At 44.6% G+C, this 27,107-nt stretch overlaps 1 protein-coding gene across 1 annotated transcript; it reads left to right on the forward strand.

Annotated features, from left to right (window-relative positions):
• Positions 1-360: 360 nt before the first annotated feature.
• On the forward strand, positions 361-27,107 carry LOC139645824 (NHS-like protein 3). The gene is made up of 8 exons (XM_071521671.1): positions 361-636; positions 8,999-9,329; positions 19,661-19,804; positions 20,426-20,469; positions 20,584-20,713; positions 20,941-21,051; positions 21,267-25,730; positions 25,907-27,107. The coding sequence occupies exons 2-8, from the start codon at positions 9,023-9,025 to the stop codon at positions 25,969-25,971; spliced, it is 5,265 nt and encodes a 1,754-aa protein (XP_071377772.1). The 5' UTR covers positions 361-636; positions 8,999-9,022; the 3' UTR covers positions 25,972-27,107.

The raw sequence follows: 27,107 nt of genomic DNA on the forward strand, positions 1-27,107 counted from the left end.
TTACATGCAGGGCCTTCCTCCAAGCACGGAACTCATGGCCAGCATGTTGTGCATATCAACAAGAACCTTCACTAAACTTTAATTAATTTTGATTTGCAGCATCCAAAACAAATTAGGCTATATACAGATACATTTCCATGCGATCTTCTTACAGTAAAATGGAAAGTGCAAACGAAGTGTGGGAAGATCATTTCATATCTTCATGACTTGGCCAAGATGTTAGCGGTAGTTCCACTGTCCCACCACTAGATGGCCTCACACACTAACTGCGGCGGCGCCTCCTCACCTGAGCGCTCCCAGCCTCCAGGTGGGAGCTGCAGGGCGGCAGCAGCGCAACTTCTCTCACTTTCGGTGAACCACTGGAGCGTCTACAAGCAAACAGACTAGGAGCGGGGAGTCCTTTTAATTAACATCTTACAAACGGATACCGGCGGGTAGGCTATAAACTAATCCAGTCTCCGGTCGCTTCCTGAACTGAAGTGCTTTTCGCGGAAATGGTGTACCTGAAGTTTCACTCGGGACGGTGAACTGCAAAGTTTGGAGTTGGAGAGGAAGGACGCAGCGGCGGGGAGACGCTTCAAATGGAGAGCGGATGAGGGTGAATTTACCCATCTGGATCATAAAAGTTTAGTTAAGGTATGATCAGCAGTTGTTTGTTTTGTTTTGCCATTGTCTGAAGTTTGGAGAAAAAAAAAGTTAGTTGTGGCTCATGCAGGTCATTCGTGATTTTCTCCTGATCAATCCTGTTGAATTATGTGTTAAATTGTTAAAATCATGAGTACAACTAACCGTGTGATGTAAAATCTGTACTTTTCTAGCCCAAATCTACAGAGGGTGAAGGGATTCAGCTGAGGCAGCTGCATAATGTTGTCTAATCACTACAGTTGTTTTGACAGGAAAACACATATTATGATAACAAATAAATCAATGCCACAATACAATTTCAGTATTGTAAAGCATAATCAAATAAAGTAAATAGATGGCAAGAGATCCAGGTTGGGTATTGGCATGGTGGAAAAATAGGTGTGGGAGATTTGCTTTGCTTGGCCTTGAGGGATCCTAAGCAAAGGTAATATAAAACCCATGTTCCTCTCAACTATGGAGCCTCTGACAATGAAGACTATTGTGTTTTTTTTTTCATCAGTGACCCAGCATATGACTTTGTTACAGTATGGCACTCTGACACTTGGTTCGATCTGTTCCAGTCAATGACAGTCGGTGTGCAGTTCATCGACCCGGTGCCCTTATGTAGACCCACTGCTTGTTGATTAACCTGGCAGGAGATAACCTCACCATCTCAGGACCTCCTGAGGTCTTCCCCCACTGTTTGTCTGCCACCTTACATGGACTTTGGACCGGAAACCAGTTCCAAATCCATACTTTGTTGCAGCGCTTCCACTGAGCCGATGGACTTCCTCATGCATGCTTTGCGTGCATGCAGTCAGACTCGCCTGTTCTGTTGTTTCTGGGGCTTGGTGAGCTTTTGCAATATCCGATGACCGTTGTTTTTAGCTTGACGGCTTCAGGCTGACCTCTTGTACCCTCTGGTTGTCGAGGTGGAGACAGAGGCATTTGTTTAGGAAGGGTGTGTCTCATACTGGTGCTCCTTCTTCCTTCTTTGCCATGCCAGGGCTTGTACCCATGGCGATTACAGGTGTGTTATGTAAGCACCGGAGTCACAGCAGAGCCTGGTAGATATCCTGGCATTAGGGAGGAAGATAAAGTCAGGTAGACGGATAGATAGAGACGGGGCGGTGACACAGCAGCCATGAGAGATGAGGGATGGAGCGCGATAACGATGTGACTGGGAAGAGAGAGGAAAGCGTAGTAGAAACCAAATGGTGATATGGTGCACCTAGTTTGCCATTCAGGGCAGCCCAGGTAGGCTGAAGTTTCCCCTTTTTGAGACGTCACCCTGTCCGCTGTGGGCTGCAGAACGTGTCCCCGCTGTGTTGACTGGTGACTGAAGAGAGAGGAAAGCTGTTGATCAAGAAAGGGCAATAGGAGGAACAAGTGGTGACGCAGAGAGACAAAGAAGCGCTGTGCTATAATGGGTGAAGACACATGATTATGTGTGAAGGGGACGGGACCTGGGTTGGCAGTGAGTGACGTTATGCGAGTCATGCAGGCCGCAGTGAGAAGACACTCCTGGCTGATTAGTAGAACACAGAGAGCTGTTAATCAAGGCGATTAGCTGATCAGTAAGTCATCACTGGGTCGTTATCAGCACCATTGAAAAGTTTAATCAATAGGTTTATGGGGCGGCGGAACATGCATGCTCGTTTCTGATTGTCATGATTTTGTACTAGTTTCTGTTATAGTTCCACCTATAGCTGAGAGGTTTTACTTTTCTGTCTTTATAAGCCTGCACAGAAAAAGATTTGGTCTAAACTGAAGGCCCTGAAGTCCCATCCTACATTTTTCTTTGACCCTTGTCCCTTGTCTACTTAGGCAACTGTCAGACTGAATGAGGTTTGGAGTGAAATTGTTATTTCAGTCGAGCCGTGGATGTTTTGTTTTGACTGGGGTAGAAGAGAGATTTTGAGAAGCCAGGATGTATTTTTAAACCCCACTGTCCAGCTGTGTTTGTCTCCACTGTTGGTCGCTCTCCTCTGCCCCCAGGCTGACCTGTCAGGGCCGGGGGCTTTAGCTCCACAGAGACCGCGGTCCAGGCTTAGACCCCTGGCAACCCAAGGAAGCACAGCAAACAATACTGGAATCCCAATAGTCTTTATAGAGCTTCTTCCACTGTCTCTGCTGGCTGCCATCCCAGAATGCATTGCAAGAGAGACTCCAAGGTTTCTCTGCTCTTCTATCTTCTGTTTTAAGAAAGAAAGGAAAAAAAAAATCAGGAATCAAGACTAGTGGGATTCAACCAAAAACACTGTAGCCTCTTAAAGCAAAAAACACATTTCACATGTAATGTACTTCAGGATATGTGTGTGTCAAAATATGCAAAAAATATGCAACATGTAGACGACATTCATTTGAAATATTTTGGCTACTCTAAATATGTTTAATCTAGATGTTCAAATACCTTGTTTTGGCAAATGTTTGTATATTTCAAAACATATCTCTAACATATTATGTAATATATGAGAAATATATATTTTCTTCATATGGGAGCTGACATATTAGTCACTCCTCGCCGAAAAGCACACACAATGAACAATAAGTTGCATAATGCCACATATTATAATGTTATCTCAAAATGACTCTCATGCGGCAGCCATTATCCTTTTTCTTTTATGGCTCGTTGTCCTAGGCCACTGTATTAGGGGGGGGGGGCTGGAGGAGGAGGAGGAGGGAGTGAAAGGGAGAACAAGAGGAGGGCATGGAGGAGGAGGAGGAGGAGGAGGGGGGGAGTGAAGGAGATTTGGAGAGAAGAGTTCCTCAGTAATTATCAATCTCTCAGGAATGCAGCCTCTGCTCTTACCAGACAAGCTGCTGCATGGCTACAGTGGCCTAGCAGCACGCTAAATCGCATTGCCCCGTCCACAGGTCTCTGCATGGTACCGGTGTGTGTGTGTGTGTGTGTGTGTGCGTGCGTGCACACACACACACACACACACACACACATACACACAAACACACACATACACACATATACACTCAAACGCACAGCCTGTATAGCCCTGTTGAGTTCAGTTACATAGCATTTTGGTTTATTTATGTCATTATTGTCTTACAGTGTTGTGGCGTTTATGCGGTGTTTATTTTTATCACTGTCATTACCTACGTAGTCTTTTTCTGAAACTGTATCCTTCCAGCAGCAAACAAAGGGACCACATAATGTCAGTGAAGGATTGTCTTTCAGCCCAAGTGCTTTGCCACTGTGTATTTATGCTGACATCTTGGTACCAAACCAACTTCTAGGAAACTTCTGGGCACCCCCGGTTCTCTCTTAAAGGACCTTTCCGTGGGCCGTTTGGTGTTATTATTGATATTTCCTGTAATCTTCTCTGTTAATATATAAATAAGTCTGCTGTGAATGGGGAGACCAAGAGCCTCCTTGAGTGAAGTGCTTTGCTACTAAGTGTAATGGTTTTAAAATGACCCTCCCTTCCCTTAAGAACTGAACTCTTTTATTGATGTTTGATGCCCACAGAGCTCTTCTCAAAACTATTTCTGGCCTCACAGTAAAAGTTCTGTTACTATTTGAAGATATCACTGTCCAAAATCTAAACCATAAAGTCAAGCACATTCCATAGACTGTCACTGGTTTCAGTTGGAAACCTCCTCAAGACGTGGAATTGAGTCATTCCAGTTTTTCCCTCGGTGGCCTCACCTTAAGTCACACAGTACAAATCATGTATACTGAATGTGTGTGTGGATGAATGTGTAGTGTTCTAGCCCAGACAAGGTTGCTTAAGTATGCTCTTGATCAGCAGTACTCTCCTTTGTTTGATAATGCTCAGAGACGACAGCCAACGCCCTGATTGATGCCTACAGGTGCCGTACAGTAACACCAGCTTTCACACCGCTAAACTCTTGCCGTTTACTCGGTTACACAGTTGCACGCTCATTCCAAGTGGAGTTTAAAAACTGTAATTGTCAAAACCGACTGTTACTGTGGAGCCTATTCCAGTGATATCTAGGAAGACATATTGGCGAACATCTGTTAACCTTTGACTTCAAAATGCATCCTTTTTTCCCACGAAGGAAAATATTAAACATATTAATCACTTTTTCCAGTATTAGGAGTCGTTTCCCCCTTGCAGAAACTAACTTCTACATTCAGCCTAACTTTAACCTTGCTTATGGACAGTTGAGTCTTGCCATGTTAAACCCAGCAGCCCTGAAGTAGAAGTGAATGGCCTCCTGGTTAAACTAAGCCAGTCCTAGTTCAAACAAAGGTGGCTGCCTGTATCACTGCCACTCCCTCTTGGCTTGGCCTTATCCCCATGGGGCAGTGCACCAGCGGAGTCTGCTCCGTAAGCTTCCCTCTCTGACTCACTGTTCCTGGAACCCGAACTTCTCCCCTACCTGCAAAATTCACATTGTTCATATTTGTCAGAGTAGATAAGGGGGCGATTGCGCTTTTGTGAGGTTCCCATGAGTTTTGTCATTGAAAGAGGGAATTTTTTTAGGAGTTAGGATCAGACCTAGGTCAAGTAGTACTTTCATATACTTTTTAGGATGTTTTGTAACCTACTTCTTTACCATATGGGTGGGGTTTGGCACGTAGGACAATACAATGTGTGTCAGAAAGCTTAGAGAATGACAGGAAACCGTTTCAAAGTCAATTTAGTATGGCTATTAGCAGTTTATCCGATACAATCTGAATTTGTCCTGATGGTGTAAACCCCACCTATCTGGTATTACAAGCAGGTTAAAACAAACACTGAGAATTATTTGCAGCCACTCTTTGACCCAGGTCTGGTTAGGGAGTGTGTGCTAAAGCCACTAGAGCCAAAGTCAGTTGTCGAATATAACAGGAACTGGCTTTTCCTGGATTTGGGGTTGGATTTGGGTCCTAGCTTAGTAAGTACAGTAACCTGTGCTACTGTGCTTTGCTCAAGGCAAGACAGGTGTCAGTGCTTTGTGTTGCTTCAACTCTGTTGACCTCACTGCATAAAAGCGGAGAGAAGACCCAGATTTCCTCAGGAATTTATGTCCTCAAGCTCCATGACATAAAGTTATCCAAAGTACTCAGTTTAAAAACGTCAGTGTCAGCTATATTGTGTCCCACAGTATATATCACAACGCTGTGTACACTACTGTCAATGTCAGATGATCGGTCGCTGTTGTTGCGCTGCATTTATTGACACTATGTTGAGGTTTGCTGTAGAGAACGGTGCCTCCTGTTCAATGTCAAAGCCTCACATCTTTTGTGAGGGATAAGTAAACAGCGTGTTGGAACACATGCCTGTTCCAGCAGGATTGGGGCTGGGCTGGAAAACCACAGTGGGGTGAGTGAGTACTTGAGAGAGTGTGTGTGTGTGAGAGAGAGACAGAGAGAGAGAGAGAGAGAGAGAGAGAGCACTACATGTGGCTTGATCATGCTATAGAAGGCTTGATGTACTTTTGATAATATGATACCTCTTGATGTACAGTAGTGGAGGTTGGGCTGGGATATTTTCTTTATGTTTGATATAGTTTGTCCTAGAAAGCCTCACAAGAGATCAGATTTTTAATTCCTCTTCTGTGCGTGCATTGTTTGTGTATCAACAGGCACAAATTGAGAGGTGTGGTTAAGGGTAAAGTAATTACTGTGCCAATGAAGCAACTCTGTAATTTAGGCTACTTTAACTTTGTTTGGAAAGAGTTTACGTGTGTCCAAGGCTGATTTTATGTGTGTTGGGAGAGGATTGCTATAGTAACATTTTACTCAAGTAAGCCTAAGAGCTCTGATGGTTACTTTAGGACAAATTCTATGAGACACCATCAAACAGAGTAAATGAAGATGATCAAAGTACTGATATTTTTAGAGCAGTGAGAACTTTGAAGGGCACTCTATTGCGTGCGTCACCTCCTTAAATTCGTATCAACAGTTTGCAAAACCGAAAATTGCTGGTTGTTATCTGTAACCATGACAATGATGGCGTGAGTCAACTGCTTGTGACCGGACTACACAGCAGTCAAGTGGGTGGTCCTCCGCTGCGTCCCAGGGTTCTTAGCATTACTCCTGTCTTCCTCTGTGATGGAAATAAGACGGCGAGTTAGCTCACTCCCAGCCGCCCTTGGGCTATAAATGAATGAGCCAGCCCCCTCTTCCCAAGGGAGGCGTCTGCATATTGTCGGCTGTAGCCAATACAGATGCACGGGTCTTAGTCATGCCCAAATGACTGTAATTTGCAGCAGGACAAACACAGGGCTTAGGGCTGGGAGATGAGAGGGTCTGGTACTTTTCCCTGGAGAAGACGGATGCTCATGCTTGTGATCGGCCTTTCACTACAACTCACACATGTGTCTCCTCCATACAAGCCGTGTCACTTAAGATGTTGCTGTTAACAAGTTCGACTGGGCCTACGTTGAGATCCTAACAAGCCGTTTCAAAAATTCCCACAGATGATCTTTGGGAATGCACTCAAGAGCTTTCAGCATTGCCCCAAGACATGCATACTACACTGCACACCCTGACATTAGTTTGGATGCAAACCTCCCTTCCTTGAGAGGCCAGAATCAAATTCAACTCTAGTCTCTTTTGACGTGTACACAGTGATGGTCACTGCCTGGTTTGGGAATGATATTCCCCATGTCCTCTTTAAAAGCCTGCAGACTAGAGCTGCAACGATTAATCGATTAATCGATTAGTTGTCAACTATTAAATTAATCGCCAACTATTTTGATAATCGATTAATCGGTTTGAGTAATTTTTAAGAAAAATAAGTCAAAATTCTCTGATTCCAGCTTCTTAAATGTGAATATTTTCTGGTTTCTTTACTCCTCTATGACAGTAAACTGAATATGTTTGGGTTGTGGACAAAACAAGACATTTGAGGACGTCATCTTGGGCTTTGGGAAACACTGATCGACATTTTTCACCATTTTCTGACATTTTATAGACTGAACAACTAATCGATTAGTCGAGAAAATAATCAACAGATTAATCGACAATGAAAATAATCGTTAGTTGCAGCCCTACTGCAGACTCCAGTGGTGAGATCCTGACATAGTCTAGAGAAGATTTGACTGATAAAAAGTTAATTTACGACTAGTGTGTGTCGGGCGTCTGGCTCTGGGAAGTGCACATCTGCCGGAAAATGCTCCATGCGATACGTCCAAAACTCTAACCTCTCATCGCAATTCCCTCTCAACGTTATGTAGAGCTTTGATGATGAGATGTTGTTTGGAAAAGTCTCATTTGGGCTCTCCAAGTCTTAGGGAACATGGCATAGGTTTGTGTGGTTTAGCTTGCATGTGTTGGCGAGGTACGCAGGAAACTGTTCCTAGAGACAGTGTTTTGGGAAGCTGTTTGTTTGGTTGCATGCCTCATACACTGCAAGGACTGAAATTTGTCTGCTTTTCATACATGTCAGTGCCGCAGGGATCCTCAATTGTGGCTGCCAAGAACTTTGTGTTTTTGTGTCATCATCCTGTCACCAAATGACGATCATGCTCCGTGTCCAAATGTTCAAAGGGATTCATAGTTGCTTTCCTTCTCTGACTCCACCCCCGTCTACCTTCCCAAACTCTTTCTCATCTGCTTTATTTACAAGCTTTGACTCCTGTCATCTCAAGGGCCTGTTCCTACTTTAACCTTACGATTTGGAGATAAGTGTCTAATAAAGCGCTCAGCTGGAAGGAGCCCGGTGTAAGCTACAGATCCCCAGGAGCTAGGTTGGGAAACCTGCCTCACAGTAGAGGAGTTTGGAGAGCGGGAAGGCGATGAGCTCATTGTGATGAGAACAAAAAAGCACGAAAAGGCAATGAAAGATAAGGAGCAGACACAAAGGGGGAAAAGTACAAATGAATGGAGACCATATGGCAAAAATGCACATGGGTGAATGTTTATTTTCCTGTTCTTTTGCTGTTCCTAGTGTGCTGATGTGCCTGGTGGAGGTGTGTGTGTGAAAGTGTATGAGCCTACGGGTGGGGCTTTGTGAATTATGACTCCATGTTATGGAATGAAGGGAGCGGTGCCAGTTCTTTGCAGAACAGTGAAGTTTGGTTTAGAGGCAGGAGGGGGTCTGTGCAGGCTGGGCGTGTGGGCTGAGCTGTGCCCACACAGACACACACACACACACACACACACACACACACACACACACACACACACACACACACACACACACACACACACACACACACACACACACACACACACACACAGACAGACACACACACAGTGAATGGTGGCACTTAAAATGAATGTAGGGTGTAGTATTTATTTCAACTGCAACTTTATTCAACAATGTTTAAGTGTCTGTGCAATGGTTACCCTTCCCTGCCATTACTTGTGGTGCTTGGATGATGACTAAATTTGATTTCTATTTCTACCCCCAACCCTCCACCCCCCACACTCTCTCTCTCTCTCTCTCTCTCTCACTTCCAGGGCGTAGCGCTAGTGTGAGGTGGTATGTCAAATCGCGACTCGCTGGGGACGGGGGACCTGATCCCCCAGGATGTGGTTGAGGTTTTTGCCCAGGAAAGGCTCACCAAAAGGGGCCGGAAGAAGCGCAGTAACTCCCTGGGCCGGGCTTTGGGCTGGCTGAAAGGCAAGAAGAGGAAGGATGTCAGTGCCAATGGACAGAGCCTGGGCCTGGGTCCTGGGCTTGACTTGGCCTTGGACGGGCACACTGCTGGGCATCAGGGTGGAAACAAGGGAGCCCAGAAGGCTGGAAAGCAGGCGGGCAAGCAGGCCCACCTACAGGGCAACAGCCATGGTAAGAGCCCATGGGAAATTTGAGCGGAAACCTTCTATACTGTATGATTGATTGCCTTTGAAGATGGTCCATTTTCTTTTCTTTTATATAAGGGTGTTTACATCTTTTCCATTGTTCTGAGGTTCAGTTGACTGTGCCCTTACATATGTTACGTAATATCAGTTGTCAAACAATGACCTGGAAAGTAGACTAAATCTTGCTAAATGATCATAGTTTAGCAATTGGCTCTTTGTAAGTATCTGAAAATGTATTGTTGGGGTTCTAGAGAGAGGAGTTTAGTAACCCAAGTCCTTACTTCAGTAAGAACAAGGTGCTGAGAACCAGTTGAATATCCTGCTCCTTGGCTCCCAGGCATGTGTGTTTGTTCACTGGAGGGATGTTTGAACAGACTGTGACTCACTACCTGCCCTCTGACCTTCAGCAGCCTTTGTTTGCTGCGAAGAAATCTCCGTCTGTCCTGTTCTGTGATACTAGCACTTATCTTGTCTTCAGGTTACATGTAGGTTGAGGTGCTGTGCTGTTAGGGTCATATACGTGAAGGGGATGGTGTATTTTAATAAGCACCCGCACACTTGCACGCGCTCACACATGCAAAACTTTATTAAAACCCATAGTGTATATTTGAACACATAGAAACAAATCCACACACTCACATGAACATTGCAGCAGCAGTCTGACTTTTCACAGTGTTGTGCTAGGCAGATCTTGTCGGAGCTTGCTCATGTGCATTTATGTCGGCATGCTGAACAATATCGGTTGTGCCTGTGCGCTCTGTGCAACGAGTTGTGTGAACACAGCTTTTTTAAGTTCAGTGTACTGTGAATTGTAAATACTAACTTCAGTTTCCTACCCTCAAACCAAATGTCTGAAAAATCACACCCTTTTCTCAGTGATGCAATCAGGCCTCTGGAAATGCAAACACATCAGACAAACAGTTTTTTTTATCAGAGCCTGCACGCTAATTGTCCTAGCATGTCCCGTTGAGTTGGCTCATGCAAGAACACAAAAGTGCAGCCAGCACTGTTTGGTAAGGGCTGTTTTATGTGTGTGTTTGTCTGGCAGTGCTTGTGCAGTCTTGGCTGATTACTTTACAGACAGAAAAGGCCACATCTCTTTCTGTTGCTGCCTGTTCTCCAAGTGGAAGCCCAGAGCTGGTAGTTCAACTGGAAGGGTGCTGGGGGATTTCCACCGGGTCCAACACACGAGAAGATGAATATGTATAAACACGCATTGAGTCACATCTTTGCGGTACTGGTACATGATGAATGCATATACAAATGCCGCACATCACATCAGCATTGGCTAGCGCATGCGTACGCAGACAGCATTACACAATCATCACGCTACATCACAGGCACGCATGCACACAAAGCCACTTATGGTTGGCTACGACAGAAGTGTGAAGTTAAGAGTTTTGTAATAGAAAGTAAACTGTGAAAGAGATAAGGTGTTTCTCCCTGCCAAGGTCAGCATAGAGGCTGCCTCCCACATTGGACACAAGCTTTGCTTTCTTCTCCTTGGTTTCTCCACTCAGAACTAGTACAAAGTATAAATTTCAGTTTGATTTTCATTTAAGCCGGAACAAACCTTCAAACATTATCAGTGGTGAATCCGAAATGACTATCTGTTGAATTTTATATACTGTATGAATTGTTAGTCTTTCATAGGCCTTAAGGTGATAGATATCACCATAAAGAAGGAAGTGTCAACTATTAAGTGTGATTTATATGCCAGGTGTTAACATATGCTGCTATTGAGCCCTCAGCAATGAAAATGTTGTGTGGCATTCAGACTGTTGGTGCTGGCAAGAACTTCACAAAACTCCTCGGCAGACGCTTCCCCAGATTAGAAAGGGACTAACTGTTTACCAAGCTGCGTTCAGAGGCCATTTATTACCGGCAGAGCACAGTGCAATGTAACACACTGTGGAAGAGCACAAACCTCCCCTGAAAATTGAATACCTCCAGTTGAGCCCCTGATGATGATTTGTATTGATGCCAGAAGGGCCTCTTGCCCACCGCATGCCTGGTATGGGCAGAGCGGTTGGCTCTGTGCCAGTTAATTAAAGGCCATGCCAGGACCCTTACAGTAAGGAGGAACAAGGGGTTCTGTTTTTCCTGACCCCACCGCTCACACTGTTCCTCCTCGCAATGAGATTAGACTGGCACCCATAGAAGCTCAAATGGGGTGTGTGTGTGTGTGTATGTGTGTGTGTGTATGCGTGCAAGTGCTTGTGTGCATGTGTCCGTGTGATGGGAACACGCTAGTCTTCAGTCAGATAATAAACAAAACAAAGTAGCTTGCTGTTTACGCATTCAGAGAATTTAATCTCCTAATGTGTTTACTTTTCCATTTCATTTAAGGATGACAATGCAGGTTAATTGTGCTTCCCATTCAGGGTGAGTGTGTGAACCCCCTGTGTAGGTTTACTTTGCCCTTTGCTCTTGTGTGAAATCTTGTAAATAAGGGCCATGGAGTTTGACCAGAGAGAGGGGAGCTGCACAGTAGCTAGTTTGTGAAGATAAAATCTGGCCTCCTGGACCTTTCAGTGTGGTAAACACACTGGCCCAGTAACTCTGCATCGACACATGGACAGCGTTTCATCCTAGGCCACTGAGAAGAGGTCATGTGTCTTTGCTACCTCAATTCTGTTTATTTATGTACACAGTCTGTGTCTGTGTATGTGTGTGTACACTCTTCACTTCACCGTGTCTGTGTGTCTTTGCGAACCTGTTTCAACAGTGATTTATGCCCCTGTGGTGTTTTTGGTTTACTTGATCCTGTGTAAAACTAGACGGCAGGCTTCTCTAAGGCAACTCCGGCCTCTCATATCCTGTCTTAGCTTCTCATGGGCTTGAACAGGAATTCCCTCGGATTGGTGAAATGGCACAAGAGCACAAGTAGAGGAGAAGGAGCAGTAGCGAGATGGAGGGAAGAGTGATTAAGTCATACAGTCCAACATGATACCTGCAGAAGGTCACCTGGTCTTTCCATACACTCCCTCTGAGATTCCTCACATTCCTGAACTCTATAAAGATATTTCTCTGAGGAAGCTAGAGATAGGGGGGCCCTTTGTGAGTGTGTGTGTGTGTGTGTGTGTGTGTGTACTTGGTGTTAAGGTGTGCTGGCATGCATGCCATGGTCCGATCATATGAGTCATTTTATTTGACCTCCTTGTGCAAAAGCGTTTAGAGATTGTGAAGAATTGATTCCTAAAGATTTGGCAATGTCTTTTGTGAATATTTTGTAAGAGACACTACTTGACTCTGAAGGAGCAGGACTGTAAAATTATACTTAAACTAGATAAAAAAAATAAGTATACTGTATATATACTTGGTTTACTGTACATGCTGTCAATCATGTGGTGCGAAACCCTCTTACTTAAAGTGCTACATTTGAACATCGATAATACATTACAACATTAATTTTGATACACTGTACACTAGCAGAGAAGACTGGCCTCTGTCTATACTGCATGTTATATTGTGTGCCACCAGGTGAGATTTCACAGGAAATCTGCCAAATTACTTTACAGCACAAAGGGAGATTGCTTTATGGCACAAAACAGTAAGTGGGCCGCTTCCAGTGAAAATACAGCTAAGCAGAGTTTTTTGCAATGGCAGATGGTTACAGATTGCTTACAGTAATTATATCAAGGTATCACAGTTAATTTGACAATGATATATTGATGTTAAAAAATGCTACATGTTGCACCTTTTATAACATTGTTTCACAATGTCTGTGTGGGACACAGGGTGGCTAAGCTCAGTTGTGCTGGGATGATCACACAATAACCATGGAGGGCAGGCAAACAGGTTTGAGAAACTGACAAACTGATAAAGTTTCACTTTCCTGCAGTCAACCTCAACATTGTCCCCTTTTATAGGAACTGCCTCAGGTGAACTTGACTTCCTTCTGAAATTTTTTAAAATTTGACCTGGAATGGCACTCACCATGTTGATTTAGGTATATGACTGGCACGGACAGTTACTGCTATCATATGCTTTTGATATCCAGCGCAGGACTTAAGTGAGGACATCAGATAGACTTAACAGTTATCAAATTAACTAGCAACCAGGAATAACAACTACTACTGCTTGAATTTAGTGGGACAGTTAGCTAGCTTACTAGCTAGTTAGCTACTGCCTAGGCTAGATTCTGGTAGCTATATAGTGAGTTAAATATATTACCTTAAAATGTGAACCTATATCCCTCTGAGATACATTTGTTTCTAATGTTTAAGTGGGGTATCTGTGAAATGATAAATGTTTGTCTGGTTCCCGACCTTTCGATGATTTTCTTGGTACACAGTAGGCTTGCTCTTGCAGGTGGTTTCCTTCGCTGAGATGTAAATTCAAAATGGCCGCTGGATGAATAAGGTTAGAGGAGTTAACTGCACAATAAACAACAATTCACAGATGCTTCTTTAAAATCACTGCGCTTCATGAGCACTTAATAAGACTTTATTTCCATGAGTGAAACAACAGTCGCCACACCTTAATATTAGAGGAGATCGTATTCAGGTCACTCAAAAGGTGGAAGAGCTAAACTAAGTGCCAGTATGCCCTCTAGTCCTTGTATTATATGCTAGGGTTACATTTCATCAAGGTTTGGTCTCAGTGTAACGGAGCCAAGCACGATGGCCATCAGCAACAGTTATTATTTATGAAATCATAGATCGTTTTATTGTCAAGCTATGCAGATAGGTTACAACGGCTTTGCACACACCGCACAGGTTATTGTCACGGAAGGAAAGTGGTTGCAAACACACTGTGGCAAGTCTACAAAGAGACTGATAAATGTGTGCTTGGAAAGTTTTGTGAGTCATCAAGCTCTGGCAGTTGAATGAGGCTGTTTTGGATTAATGGAGATTACTGTATACTATAGAAATGCATGGTACAACCACTGAAGAACTTTGTGGATTGACTCCACTAGTGTGACAAATTTTGGTAATGTCGGCGACGAGGTGGTCTAGTGCCAGTCGTTGACATGCAGTTTTCACATCCCAGAATGCACTGTTCTTTCCGGGCGTATTCAAGGACTGGGGTTGTGATAAGCCTACACTCTGCTTGTATGTAATAGAGGGACCTGCCCAGTTTACACCAGCACAACCTGGTGTAGTGCCCAGGTTGGTGATCTACCGTTTCTGGAAAGGTAGAATTTATGGTGAAGAAGCTGGCCGTAACTTTTGTTTCAGTTTGGTTTCAGTTGTGACAGAACAGACACGGCACATGGAATGCCTTTGGTGTTTTTATACGGTGTCTTATGTAACTAAAAGGAACTGCGATGAAACAATAATCGTAGTATTAGAACTAACTTGTTGAGCATTTCACCTTGGGTGCACAGTGTCTTTTGTCACTTTTATTCTGCTAATGAGAATGTAGAACTATTTCATTGAGTCTATAATACTGTCTAATATGAGCCTGTAGCAAAGTAGCACTACAGGCACTAGCAGGCCTGAATATTTTACATTCTCCTGCACAGTTTTTAATGAGATTTGATTCATTGCTTATGGCTAAGCCTATCAAGGGAGGCCTACAGTAGTTACTAAAGAGCTGGCAGTGACTTTCAGAGCAGAGAGTTCACTCACTCCTGACCTTTTAGGTGTGTTTGATCAGTGAAGTGGCAGTTGAATGCTGTGGGGAGGTTCAGGACTTAAATTGGTGTAATAACCTTAATTGTGATATAAAGGGTAACCTGCTGCTAATATTACAATTGGGTAGAAGAATAATGGAATGTGTGTCGGTTTGTTTGCATGTGCATGCACGCACCCCTTCATGTGTGTTTGGGTGTGTTTTTGAAGGTATCTGATAATGTGTGTATGTATGCTGGTTTGCTGGGGTATAGATTGTGTTGTCGGACGGTGAAATTGAGTGTAACCCTGCGGGCCAGACATCTGCAGGTATATCTGTTACTTGGGCTGTTATCATCGTCACACCACACTTCTTCCTTCCTTTCTTTCAGCTCTGATGGAGGGAAGTTTATATATAATTCATTGAAAACCAAGAGTTGTGAAGAACTCAACACGCAAGCTTTGACCAGGACCCATTAGCACATGTGTGTTCGCAGGCAGACGTGCGTCCGTATGTACTCGCACTCACACTGACACACCGAGCCTCCAGCCCTTTCCCACTGTCATCGTATTGTGTTCATTTGGGTTTGTGCTGCTTGGAGAGGCTTAAGCACCTGGCAGACGGCACCCTGAGAGCCAGAGTGAATGTCTCTGCATGGCTGTCTGCCTGGTGGTGCAAAACAAGAGAGAGGGGCAAGTTAGGGCAGGGACAGCGTGGGGTGTGTGGGGGTATGTGCATCTGTATAATCCCCATCAAAAGTCCCTCTAGTCACAACATGAAAGCTACAGTTTGTCTGTGTTGATGTGTATGTGTGTGGACCTCGATCTGAAGTCACTACCTGTATACCTGTCAGTGTATCTTCTGACTGTTCTGAGTAAGTTTAGAGTAAGATTCTGCCTTACACACACACTCTTACTCTGACATGCCCTTCATCATCTGCCAGCTGGATCAAAAAACGGAGACTTTGGCTCTGATACCTCCATAATAAATTCATGGCTTTGTTACTGTACCTAAATCAATTCACCAAACAATTCAGTTAATGTAGCTTGAGGAGAAATAAATATTACATGCTTTTGTCAAAACGCTTTGCCATGGTTGCATTTGATAAACTCTTTTGACGGCCATCTGTTCCACTGGTTGTGATTTGTTTACAGCAGTTGATGAGGCAACCTAACGCCTGAACTCCTCTGACCATCGCTCTGTTTACTGAGAGAGAATCCAAATTTTACCAAAACAAACTTGCCAACAGATGTTTGCTTACTTAAAATGTTCTACTTCAAATCCGCTATTATTTACATGTCATAAAATGTAATCATAATTCCCCTTTAATCTGACTTTTTACACATTGTTTTTCCTCACTGGAGGCTGAAGTCCTCCATGTCCGTGACTTTAAGCTGGACACCCAGTATCACATCCATTAGATTTGGTATGTTTATCCAAATCCCTGATGTAAACATCAGTTTGGGGTTCATACACAATCGCTACCCGCCCGTTAATACCCTCATAGTTCACCAGTGACAGATGGTGTCTCTAATATCTCAGAGATTAATATGGACATAATTACAATGTGATCACATAGCCAGTGATAATATGGGACCCTCATTAACAAACATGCAGTCACCCTCCCCCCAACTCTAGGCCTCTCTAATCAAGTGTGTGACTGTATGTCTGCTGTGCTGTGATGGTAACAAGATCAATGTTGTGCTATTCTTATTATCTTACCCATACACATCAACTTTCTGTTTCTGTTTTGTACATATCTCTAAAGCACTTCAGCAATAGATTCTATTGAAATAGTATTCATATGATAATCTGAGTGTCACTTTCTGCTCAATACTAGGTACTGTAAATGGTAACTGGCAACACATGTGATTCATTTCTTTTCAGACTTCTTTTGTCTGAGTCATTCGGCAACATCATGACTATGGGAATGTTTTCCATTTGTTCAGATGTCATACATTCCATGTCATGTCTGCTCAGTACACCAGGAAGTGAAAAAACCCCTTTGCCCCAGTTAAACTGGAGGTGTCCTAACCAGAAGAAGGGAAAAGAGAAATGACTTCTCCTTAAGGTGAAGAAGGAGAAGTCTCAGCGATAGAAATATGAATTAGAAGCAAGCAGAAAAGAGGCTTTTCAATGTTTCTGGAGTTTAGAAAATACTTAGGGTTCTTGAGAATCTGTGGGAAATTGAACATTTTCTGTTATACTCTTAATCTTACATTGCAGTAAGAATTCTTATGTCCTGCTGGTAGAAAGAATAGGGAACATTTTTCACATGTGCAACCATGTGCAGTGGAGCTGCAGGGCTCTTTTTAAACATGTTTCTAATCTTGTTTGTATAATGAATCAATCATTTCAATTCACTTACTCCCCCTTGTGGCAAAAGAATAAAGAAGAAGACTCTTAGAGTCAGAGGAAGTTAATTTGCGGAGTTACTACATTTCCAGACTGACTTTAATTAAGCAAACAAAACACTTAGATGCAACCCGGCAGTATGTGGTGGTGTGTCATCATCAGTGTTATTAATGCAGATAAAGCAGTGGCTCAAGTAAGAGGGAGCTGCCCTGATTCCCTTTTACTTCCTTTTACTCATACCTCAAATCCCTGACAACAGCTTTCTCTTTCTTTGAGTGTTTATGTGTATGATCTCAGCGTGATCCGTGTACTGACTGACCAATCCGGGGTGAGCCTGCATGCAGATGGGGAGCAACAGTGGGATGCTGAGTATCTTGGTAAAGGGGAGGGGGGCGGGGGGTGGTGGTGAGAGAGGGACGGCAGGAATTAGGCTGCTGAGGATTAGTGTCTGAGCTCTGATTGTCTATTGGTGGTTGAATCCTTCTCCACTGCACATGGACCTGTCCTGACAAAAACAACCTCATCAAAAACAAGCAAGATTATGATGCTGTCTTGATCTTCCCAGGATCTTGTTGAATCGACGGACTGAGATTTACTCCTGTTGATCTGTCAGTGTTTTGTTTTTCATCCTCTTTTTCTTTTACGCAACTTTTGGAATACATGACATGATATAAGATAAGCCATGGTGGTGCTTCTGAGTAATAGCCTCAGTAATCATTTCTACTGCTTTCCAACAATCTTCAAGAGGAAAGGTGAGTGAAAATACATGTCAGACAAGTACAATAAGCTTGATTGATTTATGACACAAACCACTGGTTCCTGCCCTGATTGTAGAGATTTATTTTGCCATTCAGGTGTGACTACTTTTAAGTGACCAGGATGGGCTGCGTGAACTGTCTTATCTAAAATAGGCAATAAAGTAATTTGTGTGCTCATTCATTGTAGCTATAAATCGTAAAAGCCATTGTCATTTGCTAATGTTAGTCTGGCAAAGCATAATAATTGATTGCTTGTCATAGATAAGTGACAGTAGCCTACACATGCTCTGAATTGCACAGGGATTTAGGATTTTGTGTATTTATAGATATGGGTTATTGGAATTTCTATCTTTAACCAGATGTGCTGCAGTCAGTCACATAATACCTATTTCCAGGTTGAAAACGCCACCGCTAATGCTGTTACAGAAGAGACAGCGGTAACTATAGCAGCGATCACCCTGAGCACATGGCTGTCAAGGCTAATTCCAGCATGGTCTTATACTGACAGCCTGGACAGTAGAATACAGTAGGTGGCTAAATGCAGGGCAGCTGTCACCATTACATAAAAGTGTCTTAGCAGGTTATTAGCCCACTGATCCCAGGTTGTGCCCTGTAAGTGTGAGGGCACCACATGCATTACAGGGTCGCATAACATGCCAGGTGGTCAGCAGGCCACCCACAATATGCCAGTTAACCACGAACAAAAAGCTACTGTGACTTTATCTTCATTAATGTAGCTGTAGATAGATAGATAGATTCTTTATTGTCCTCTTCTTTATTGTCCTCTTCGTCCACAGCATTTACACACACAAACAACTTAACAACATCCAGAATTTACATTTATATCTAGGTTAGGTTTCTTACTTAAAATCCTTCATAACAGAGTCTTGAGTTAAAAATGAGCAACAGCTGAAAAGTCAAAATAACTTAACTCTATTTTGAGTTTTCACTTTCCAAAGACCCCATAGTATTAAACCAGTAAGAAAACTTAATATTGTATTAGAGTCAACTATCATCCAAAGAGGTTACTCCAGTTTTCTTTTTTGTAGTACTTGAAGCTCACATTTGACTGAATACAAGTTGCTTCTTGTGGCAAATTGCCAGTTCCTTGGATGGTTGCCTATTTTTTTCTGGCATGCTATTTCAGACATTTGATAATAAGTTAAATGAAGATGGGGAAAACTATGTATTATGTGCGCAACATGATGTTACAGCGATTTAATTCATGTCCTTTTTACTGTCTAATATAATGACGGTTTGGCTAGACTAAACACAGTAATAACAGAGCATATGTTGTTGGTGGTGGCTTTTTTATGTGATAATCCCCTTTTAAAAATCATTGTCAAAGTCATTGGAGTTTAATCCTATGTGAGTGGAACTGGAATTCAACCTTTCCAACTTATTCATGTGATTTTTTTTTCATATATTCTTTTTTTCCTGATGGCAAATTCACTTGCACTCAAATGCACTTGCACTCTCATCTATTAACTCTTACATGCATTTGTACTGTTCATATGCTTAAACATCTTTGGCAGATACCCGAATGCTCTTGTCCCGTCCATATGGCTACCTTGTCGACTGTTACAGTAACATAAAGCTTTGAGTTGATCCAGGCTGATCCCCTCTCCCCTCTTTCTCCCTCTAGCTGTCCCAAAGCAAGAGGATGGGGAGAAGGCCCTGGTGCCCCCGTTGTTCCAGGAGAACGTGTTCATTGAGGCCAGCAGGCCCAAGTACTTGGAGGACCTGCACACTGAGGCCCAGGAGGGATTGAAGCTGATGCAGCAGGAAGGTACTAAACCTCTCCTTCCATTATACACAGTACACTCTTATACTTCAGTACTAGATTAGCATGGATGGATTACTGAACGGGCCAACCGGGCACAGGCCCAGGGGCCCAAGAGCTCAGGGGGCCCCTGAGCCAGAGCATGATGATGCTGTCACTAACTTTACATTTACTGCTCTGCAGTCGAAGGGCTTTGTCATTTATTTATTTACCAAAGCCCCAAAATTCCCCCTATAATAACCTAAACATTAGTTTTGAAGGTGTCAACATGGCTCTGTCACAGTGAGTGTTCCCCTCAGTTTATCTATAGCGCTTTAGCAGTAAAGTGCTGCATTATTGTCCAAAGGCCTGGTAATGTAAAGTCATGGTTTACGAAGACCCCAAAATGTTGTTTTCCACTCCTGATCTGTCAGAATAGGACCCACTGACTCATACCTCTTAGTAGCTACCTGTGCCCAGGGGCCCTTTGTCTCATAATCCGCCTATGTAGATTAGGGGTGTTCCATGCCAACATGTCTGTAACTGTCCGTGTATTGCTTAACAAGGTGTGTACATGAGGATATAAACACTACTAAGAATTTTTAAATGACTATATATTAACACAAAGTGTTAAATGTTACTTTCCAGAAACCAATAATGGGGTGGACTACAAAGATGACGAAAGCAGCATTGTAAGTGATACATCACATCCAACGTTGCTGTGTTTTCTGGACACAAATATACAGTTCTTGTTATAAACTATTATCCTCTAAAAGATTAATAGATAATTTTTCTGGTTCTGCCAGTCGACGATGACGGTCCAACCAGAGGAGGATGGCGGAGGGTTTATGTCAGACAGCACCATTGCTTCCTCTACTGTCTCTACACAGTCAACCGTCTCCACAAGGTCTTCCCGCTCTGGACTCACCAGACAAGGTAACTCGATTTAACCACAACCCTAAATGTGATGCTTTATTTGTATCCACTATTGTTGAGTTCCTCATACAATTTATGGCAATGTACATATATAAAATGACAGATGTAACATTTGATGGGTGTGGACTGGAATTCAGCTTAATTTCAATGTTTTAAGAATTTATGTATTACCAAAGGTGATGTGCTTAGCTAATATCCTCATTTCTCCCATGCATCCATCTACCCAGGATCAACATTTAGACCCTTGAACTCTGGGAAGAAGCCAGAGAAGGCCAAGACCAGGCGGAGAAACAGGAAGACTGTTACAGGGATCCCACATCATGTCCAGAGAGAACTGGGTATGAAGCTATCCCTTAACATGCATTACTTATAAAATACATCTCTCTTTGAATTACTCTTTGAATTACATGAATTACATACTGGAATAACTTGGTATTGAAGAGGCTTAAATTAGCATCTTGAATTTCATATCATTTGATTCTTTTCTTGTCTAGTCCTTTAATTATTGATATACAGTAGATCTGTCCTAATTTGTCCTCCTGTCTTCCATTAGGGCTGGACAGAATAGGCTGGACAATGAATCCGATGGTAGATGAGGAACAGCTCCCTAATGGTGAGACCGTTGACATCCCCACCATTGTCGGGCCACACCAGGCGGCAGAGGCCCAAGAGGGAGCCAGCGTCAGCCCTCAGGACATGGAGGTCCTTCAGCCCCTCAGCGAAGGCCAAGTCCAGCAGTTCAATGCCACTCAAGCTGGCCACAAGGATGACCTGGCCCTGCTGCAGCGCTTGGGCCCTGACCAATCAGCCCTGCAGAGGCCCCGGTCCTTGGCTGTTCCCTGGATGACCACTGCCAACAGCCTCGAGCAGCAGCCGCCCAGCCCTGTCATGTCCATGTCCCCCCAGGCCACCTACCTGTCAAAAATCATTCCCAATGCCGTGATGCCACCCTCCATTGAGGTGGTGGAAATCAGCCGTGGACGGAGCCGCAGCAGCCTCCGCACTGTCAGCAAGAGCAGCCTGCTGCTGGCCAGCCCAGCCTCCTCCCGTGCTTCCTCCAGAGCCTCTTCCTCCAGAGGCTCCACCCTCTCCTCTGCCTCCCGCCACAGACCCCCCCATCTGTCCGACAGCTCTTGTTGGAGCCACTCTGACTCCTCAGAGACCCTGGTGTCTGACTCCTCCACCATCTCTAGCAGCAGCACCCCCAGACAGGGAAGGTCACGGGACGGAGATGTGGAGGGTTCTGCTAAGGAGGACAAAATCAGTGTGTACTCCTCCGTCAGCAAGGCCTCCAAGTCCACCTCCAATGGCAAGCCCAGGACCAAAGGAGATGAGGTCAATAAGGAGGCGGCCTTTGTACGCAGCCTCTCTGTCATGAAGTCCAAGAGAGCTCCTCCTCCTCCAAGCCGCTCCTATTCCCTCCACAATAAGATGAAAAGGCGGTCACGTGACTTGGCAGAGGCCAGGGTGATTCCAGGGAAATCTTCTCCCCAGAGCATGTCAGCCTCAGGTGAGGAAAATGATGGAATGGAAAACAAACCTGGACAGATTAAGGAGGCTAGATCCTCTCCTATGTCCTCCAGGACCATAGACAGCCCTGGCTACACTGCAGACACCAGCTCTCTGGATGACTCTACAGGTTCTGTGTCAGTCAGCCCAATCAAATCCCATCTGCAGGCACCAGAGAAAGAGAACTCTGTAAAGGCAGAGGAACCAGTTGCCAAAGACACTTCACCTGAGAAGCAGCAACCACCTCAGGAGAAGGAGCTAAAGAAAATAGTCTCCCCTTCCAGTGGCTACTCCAGCCAAGGTGGGACACCAACCAAGCCCTCTAAACAACCCCATAGCTCCTCCCCGAGGTACAAGAGAGGCATCCTGGCCAAGCTTCAGAGCTTATTTCCTGGGTCTAGTTCTGCTCCTACAGTTTTAGCTCCATCCCCTGTCATGCAGCCAGAGACCCCTGAGAACACAAAGTCCACTGAGCCTGCCCAGCCTCAGCCTAACCCTCCAGTCGACACGGTCATTGCCAGCCCCTCAGTCAGGGCCCTGAGAGAGCTCTTCAACATCCCACCCCCACCTAAGGTTCATGCACCTCCACCCCCTCCCCCGGAGGTATGGGCCCATAACAAACGCACCTTTGAGTTGCTGCTGGGACCCCCAGCTCCCAATGACACATATGCTGTTGTGAGGAAGAATCCAAAAGATAGGAGACAGCAGAGGCAATCTCCTTCCATATCTAGAGAGGGCTCTGTGAAGAACTTGTCAGGAGAAAGAAAACAGAAGAATCAGACTTTCCCAGTGGAGTCGACTAACGGATCCCTCCATGTGGTGGAGACAAGGAAAGTTCAAGAAAGTGAGTGTTTGAATCCAGAGGTTCACAAAGAGAACAATGAAAGACTGGCTCATGTGGAGCAGCATGTGGATGTGAAAGGAAATGGCAAAGTGACAGAAAAAGATGAGAAGGTCAGAGTAAGTGAGTTATTAAATGGGATGTTAGTGAAACGTGGAAAGAGGCTAGCAGCAATGCAACAAGAAGAGGCCAAGACAGCAACACACACTCACACTTCAGTTACAGAGGTAAAGACTAAAATGGATACATTATCTGCCGTTTCATTAGTACGTGTCTCCCCAGCTCCCTCTCCTCCTCCGGCACACCATCCACCCCAGCCCCCCACGAAACAGACCACACATTTAGGCACCCCAAACGCTGCTTCTGCCGCAGCACCACAAACTTCTGTATCCCCCACAAGTGAGTCATCCTGGCCCCCACCGCCTCCACCAATGGAACAAGCCTCTGGGACTCTCAACAGGCCTGATGAAATGGATTTTCCCCTTCCGCCACCCCCAGTATTAAGTGAGGAAGGGTTAGTTATACTGGTTGAGGTGCCACCAAAGCAGTCCATTCCTAGTACAAAGTCAAACAGTGAGCAGCTTGACTCTGCTCATACAACCACATCTGTTACATCAGTGGTGAATACAGAATGTTTTAGGGTGGCCACAGAGGCTGCGGCACTGAAGCCCAGTGAGGAGAAACCTACTTCCTGTTTTGCATCAGTGGAGGTAATCAGTGCTCCACAAAAAACACCACCTGCACCCCAATTAGTTGCATCTGTATCCCAAGGAATCCCCCCTCCACCCATGAGTATCCCGCCACCACCACCCTATACAGCTCCTCCTGCACCGGTTAAAGAGGTCTCCCCTCCGCCAGTTAAAGAGGTCTCCCCTCTGCCGCCCAAAGAGATCTCCCCTCCGCTGGTGAAAGAGGTCTCCCCTGCATCGGTTAAAGAGGTCTCCCCTCCGCCAGTGAAAGAGGTCTCCCCTCCGCCAGCTAAAGAGGTCTCCCCTCCGCCAGTGAAAGAGGTCTCCCCTCCGCCAGTGAAAGAGGTCTCCCCTCCGCCGGTTAAAGAGGTCTCCCCTCCACTGCCTAAAGAGGTCTCCCCTGCGCCGGTGAAAGAGGTCTCCCCTCCGCCAGTGAAAGAGGTCTCCCCTCCGCCAGTGAAAGAGGTCTCCCCTCCGCCAGTTAAAGAGGTCTCCCCTCCGCCAGTGAAAGAGGTCTCCCCTCTGCTGGCTAAAGAGGTCTCCCCTCCGCCTGTGAAAGAGGTATCCCCTCCGTCGGTTAAAGAGGTTTCCCCTCCGCCAGTGAAAGAGGTCTCCCCTCCGCTGGCTAAAGAGGTCTCCCCTCCACCAGTGAAAGAGGTCTCCCCTTCACCACCCACAGAGGTCTCCCCTCCACTGCCTAAAGACATCTCCCCTCTATCTGCTAAAGAGGTTGCTCCTCCACCTTCTCAAGAGGCTACTACTTCACCACTTAGCATACTCTCTCCACCCCAAGAACCTACCCCTCCACCACTACAACAGTCAGAACCCCTTCCATCAGTCCAGGAAGTTAATCTGCCACCCAAGAGCATTCCACCTCTACCTGAAACTATCCCTCTTTCACATAAGAGTACTCTTTCTCCACCAGAGAGTATTCCACCACCTCCTCCCTCAGAGCTTCTCCCTTCACAGGTTGCACTTGCAGACACTGATGGTAGTCATCCAGCTGCTCAGGAGCTCCCTCCGCCACCCTCTGAAGTCCCCATTCCACCACCTCTTGAAACCTCACCTGCACCACAAGTGGCTCAAGAACATGCTCCTTCTCCACCTGTAAACATTCCTTTACCTCCACCTCTACCTGTCCAGGCTCCTGCCAACATTAAGCACCAGCCTAGTCTAGTGAGCACAGAGACGGAAAGCCAAGTGCAGACCTCTTCCCCTGCCCTACAAGAGGAACCCACTCCTGTGGTCACCCCCTCCCTTCTGCAGATGGTCAAACTGAGGTCAGTCAATAGTAGTCCTGAACCTACCAAACCTCAGGACCAAACCCAGCCTGAGGTCACTATGAGGACCCAGCAGCCCAGTAATCCGGTTACAAGTCCATCTGCCAGTGGTGAGGCTCCTCAGAAGCCCATCAGAAGGTCTCTGATTATGACCTCTCCCACATCCACATCTCCACCTGCCACAGTCACTTCACAACCAGCCGTTCCCAAGTCCCAGGCCACTATGGTTCTACCCACCTCTTCATCCACAGTCTCCCCTACAAAGAAGTCTCCTCCTGCCACAATCACTTCTCCCTCCATGAACCTACAGGAGGCCATCCGCCTGAGGACAGCAGCTAGAACGAAAGATGCCCCTCCCTCTCGTCTCAGTCTCCACTCCCCATTATCACCACTAGGTGGAGACTTACACAAGTCTCCCTCCAGCACTGCCAGCTTTATCTTTTCTAAGAGCACCAAAAAGGTGGTGATTGAGACGACACCCTTGCCAGAAGGCAAGGCAAACTTTCAGAAGAATGTGGTAGCAGAGCTTTCTTCTGTAACAAAGTCAGTAAATGAAGCAGAGTCACTGAAGAAGGGAGTCAAGGTGCCACCACCTGTAGCAAAGAAACCCAAAGCGAAGGCCAAAGAGATGGAGAGCAGTGGGGAGACAGAGCAAATGCAGACTGCGGGACAGGAAGCACAGCCAGAGAGCATCAAGGGTAAGAGGCCATCCACTATAGTTAATATACATCACACTTAGACCGATAATGACTCACTTTTTTGTTTACCCTGGGGAAACAAGAGTATGGAAAATCCATTCAGTTCTTAACTTAATGTATTACCCTTCTCCTCTCCCACCTTCTAAATTTAATTCTGCCCCCTTCCCTAACCCCAGGTACTCCAGAAAAACCAAATGGGACTGCAGGTAGTGCTGAAGGAGGACACACATCGTCGACATGATTGGAGACTGAAGACCTGGGAATAATTGACCTAGGAAGGACTAAATCATAAGACTGAATTGTAAGCTGACGTGTGTGTGTGTGTGTGTGTGTGAGAGAGAGAGAGAGAGAGAAGAAACCAGAGTTGGGTGGAGGAGTTGAATATTTCAGAAATGGCATTTTGAAGAGTTTTGAGTTTTAAAGAAAGATCCTTTGAATTTGATGTTAATGGTGTGGGTCTTAAATTTCTCAAGTATTGTATTATATTAAGAGTAAATATATTTCCTTTGCCAGAGGGTCTTCTGAGCTTTACCTTCATAGTGTTTGCTGGTTCATGGAGGTCCACTGTAAGAGATGGGGATGTACCGCCCTCTAGTGTCAAATAATGATTGTACCACTATTTTCCTGCTGAACAGAGAGGAGTTTGGCTGAATGCTTCTAGTTAGTAGGCTACTTCTGACAAAGGGAGTCTTGGGCGCTCATCTGTAAATATAACTAAATGTTGTATATTTAATATATCCAATCATTATGGATGTGTGCTATGGAATTCTGTTCTGTTTTTCCAAAGTTGGTACTACACCCATTTATATTTGTTAAAAAAATATGATTTACCATAAGTTATTTTTCCTTTCATGTTCAGTTCCATTCTGATAAGTGTCTCTTTACAAAGACATGATACCTTCTTTACAATGTTGTGTAAAGCCCTCATGATGTCATCCAAACTTTATTTTCTCAAAAATCCCACACCTGTGTCATGTCAAAATCTTTCTGGAATGTTAGAAACCCGACACATAGTTCAACATTTCTGTTTATGATTCAAAGCTATTGATGTGTTTGGCCCTTAATTTAAATCAATATCACACAAACTTTAATGTTAAGCATCATGATTTTGGAGCACATTTTCATTTGCTTTTAGTTACTTATAACAGAGAGCTATGTTTTACATCACAATTAAGATTGGGAGATTCTTCTATGTTTTGAAACTATAAAATATTTCAAACTGGTTTCAGTGATTGTAATCTTATAAATGATTATGTATAGTGATCAGAATAAACATTTATGAACATATAAAATTGTCACAATGACTGTTGAGTGGAGTATTGAGAGGAGGATCCCTTTTTTCTTCTCAAGATGATTGTCCAACTCTCCCTTACGGAA

Source organism: Centroberyx affinis, unplaced genomic scaffold (genome assembly GCF_046629955.1).
Source record: "Centroberyx affinis isolate AG114_WGS23_722 - 3 ecotype Tasmania unplaced genomic scaffold, CSIRO-AGI_Caff_v1 ptg000915l_1, whole genome shotgun sequence".
NCBI classification, from domain to species: domain Eukaryota; kingdom Metazoa; phylum Chordata; class Actinopteri; order Beryciformes; family Berycidae; genus Centroberyx; species Centroberyx affinis.

What these genes read in the sequence shown, in the direction of transcription:
- LOC139645824 (XM_071521671.1), top strand. Translation starts at nt 9,023, where the DNA reads ATGTCAAATCGCGACTCGCTGGGGACGGGGGACCTGATCCCCCAGGAT. An exon ending in AAGATGACGAAAGCAGCATT is followed by an intron (nt 20,470 to 20,583) that starts GTAAGTGATACA and finishes TGGTTCTGCCAG; the next exon opens with TCGACGATGACGGTCCAACC. An exon ending in TCATGTCCAGAGAGAACTGG is followed by an intron (nt 21,052 to 21,266) that starts GTATGAAGCTAT and finishes GTCTTCCATTAG; the next exon opens with GGCTGGACAGAATAGGCTGG.